General features: G+C 33.2%; 1 protein-coding gene across 1 annotated transcript; it reads left to right on the forward strand.

The window, feature by feature from the left end:
- Positions 1 to 281: 281 nt before the first annotated feature.
- Positions 282 to 1,711, forward strand: LOC109587762 (uncharacterized). The gene is made up of 7 exons (XM_020003986.1): positions 282 to 324; positions 417 to 428; positions 477 to 631; positions 674 to 826; positions 880 to 1,072; positions 1,119 to 1,184; positions 1,270 to 1,711. The coding sequence occupies exons 1-7, from the start codon at positions 282 to 284 to the stop codon at positions 1,638 to 1,640; spliced, it is 993 nt and encodes a 330-aa protein (XP_019859545.1). The 3' UTR covers positions 1,641 to 1,711.
- The last annotated feature ends 1,586 nt before the right edge of the window (positions 1,712 to 3,297 follow it).

The following is a 3,297-nucleotide window of genomic DNA, read 5'->3' on the forward strand; positions in this document are numbered from 1 at the left end:
TTGTAAGTGATTTTGTTATTCATACATAAAATTGTATGAGTAGAGATATAATGCATTCTTTAATGTCATATTATAGAGTTCTATATGGATAAAATTCTTTTGTATAACAATAGCTACATAATAAAAATGGATTAATGATAAAAAACAAAAGGTTTGATTGCACCCCTCCCATATTTTATTAATAATTATAATTAATAATTATTCATTATTGACTCTTAATCTTTATAAAGGGAGGAGCACAAACAAACCCAGATGCAAACCCACGATAGCCTTTTCAAAAAATGTCCTTCTTAAGGAAAGCTATGTCACAATGTTGTCATAATTGTAATTGAGAAATAATAATTCAAAATTTTTGGAGGGCACATTGCCCATTTTCTCATTCAAGTGATACAATATATTAAAATTGTTACACACAGATGGTGGCGAGGGTATGCACTTTAGTGCTCTCGTTTTGTTCATTTTTCAAAATTTTGTAGAAGTGCAAAACAAAGATAATTGTGAGCAAGTAGCCAACATATTGTCCCAGTTATTAAAATCTACAAAATATGCTGGACTGGTTTACTATGAGGAAAAAGGCGTAGAGGATTTAGTGAGATTCACTGCAGCTAAAAAATTAGAAGCACTCATTCAAGTAAAAATGTGATTTTATTATTATTTAATTATTATTTGATAGTTCATTGAGCGGAAACATTCTCAGGCTGAGATTGGACCAGATATTTCTTTTAGTTTTAAGATTCCTTATGATTATATTGAATTAAACTTTACTGCACAACAAGATGAACCATTCAATGGATGGACAGTTAAACCTCACACTAAACCTAGCAGGGTAAGATAGTATTGCTATTTTGTGTATAGTACTTATTTGTAATTATATTGTAGTTATATCAAGAGGCTGTCGATAAATTTGGTGATAAAGAATGTCATCCTTCATCCTGCCTTTTATCCATTTATGGATCACCTGATGCTGTCCCTTTTCTGAACTACTCTGTACCTCTAGTAGGCGTGGTTCATCCTGTTACATTAATCATTCATAGAGCACGGAGAAATCTCGCTGTTCCGGTTTATCCAACAAGTAATGGATACAAATTATTTTTGTTTATATATTTGCTATTAATCAGATCCTGCTACCTCCTCCTCTAATACAATTACTGAAGTTACTGCAGTATCATCCAATGGAAGAGCTAGTAAGTAACAGTGTGTGTGTGTGTGTGTGTGTGTGTGTGTGTACATCATTTCTGTATTAGGCTATATTGACCTTTGACCTCTTAGGCGTATCGGCTACTGTTGATGTTGATAAAGTTAAGAAAGCAATCAATGGTGTTCTTGTATCTCATTATGCTACACTGAATTCTCTACCTAAGAAATCTTTTATTGGTCTTGTTAATCAGTTATATTCAGCTGACCTCATTAGTAATGAAGTTAAAGAAGATCCTTCAATGAAGGAGTGCATTGATGAGTTCATGGCTAGTCTTAGTTTTAAGAGGAGCTTGCCTAAAGTGCAGGAGCACTGTCAAAAGTTCTTGAAGTCATTCATTGCTGTAAGAGGCAGTTGTGTTGATGCAGCTAAAGCTTTAGGTGAGGACTGGATTAAAGCTATTAATGAACTGGGATTTGATTTTTGTATTGATATTGATGCTTAATTGCTGTTGATACTTAATTGCTGTTGATACTTAGTTGATCCTGTTTTGTTTAACTTGTGAAATTAAATAAACTGTATATTGCTTTGCTTTTTTATTATTCATTATTTTGAATTAACTTCTTAGACAGACTATTCTACTAGCATGCAAGCTTCTCGCCAACTCATGAAGCTATGCATTAAAGCTCACTTTGTGGAACCTCGGTCATTTTCATCTTGGCAAAATTGCATTACAATATCTATTATGCATGATCTTATGTTATGTCAGAAAGCTTGAGTTGATTTTGAATCAAAATCAGATTTTTTATGAAATTTTAAAGTTTGCTCGAAAAGTTTATAGACATCCTGCACCAAATTGCCTATGCCTTGTTTAACTTTACTCACATCTTTTTCACACCTTGTTAATATCTTGTTCTCACCTTGTTAATATCTTGTTCTCACCTCTCATACACTTCCTGTTCTTAACTCTCTAAATAAACTCCTTACAGTTAGGTAAACTTCACCTATTGCACTTTGTGACTATTCTGTAGACCAATAGTCTGAGAGGTGACTGGCTAGCTATTCCTGACAGTTTTTTATATGAACTACAGTCCAGCTAGCACTACTCTCAATATAGTCTACCCTACATGTTGGGCATTCCATACTTCAAAGGGTTTAACAGCATTGTAATGCATTCATGACATAAGTATTTAAAACCAGCTTACATTGGAGAGAGATGGTGATGTAAGGGAACATGGTCCACAATTATCATAAATTATTATAATTTAGTGTACCATATGTAGCTATATATGACTTAATAATGCAGGGAAAATAATAATAACAATGATATCATAACGTTAATCATTAAACTCTCATTGATTTATTGTAACAGTCTGCTTAGTTACATTGCCTGTGTTAAGAGTATCTAAGATAGCTGTGATGCAGTCAAATCCGCTATTGTGAACACTCTAAACTTTAACACCAAACAGGTACAATGTACTGTTCATGTTGCAGTCCCCAAAACTTTACAGGTATCTAGATTACATTTGTACAGTACATTTTAACCTTATACTTCTCACCTACTGTTTGATTAAATGGCCTCTTTTGTGAGTCATGGTCTAGTCATGTTCCAGTTGCTATAGTGAGTGTGATAATGACCAGAATGTAGTTACTGGATGAGTAAAATGAAACTCTCTGTGACTCTGTCAGACTATGAGTCAATGAGGTGTGTGTGTGTGTGTGTGTGTGTGTGTGTGTGCGCACGCTAAGTACAAGTGTATTATTACTATGAAACTATAATTGTAACACTGGACTTTAATGTCCTTTATACTGTGCATGTATAATTTGCTGTATATAACTGTACTGTATGTATTATGATTGTAATCATACTCTGTATTCAATTCAACAACTGATAATTATAATTTCATTAATTTGTATGTCATAGATACAAGTTTATCTCTCTCCCTCTCCTGCTCCTTGTTGCTTGTGTGTTTGTGTTTATATTTAGCATATTACATGTAATGGTTTCCTCTTGTTAATATTCTATTTACTATATAACATGATGCATGTACATACATGTACAAGCATGCATGTATATGCCCATGATGGTACTGTAAATTTCAGCCAAAAACTACTGTTGTTTTTCCTTCCAATAAATGGCTCTGAATTACATTTTTGATAAA

Source organism: Amphimedon queenslandica, unplaced genomic scaffold (genome assembly GCF_000090795.2).
Source record: "Amphimedon queenslandica unplaced genomic scaffold, v1.1 AMPQUscaffold_12456, whole genome shotgun sequence".
Lineage (NCBI taxonomy): Eukaryota > Metazoa > Porifera > Demospongiae > Haplosclerida > Niphatidae > Amphimedon > Amphimedon queenslandica.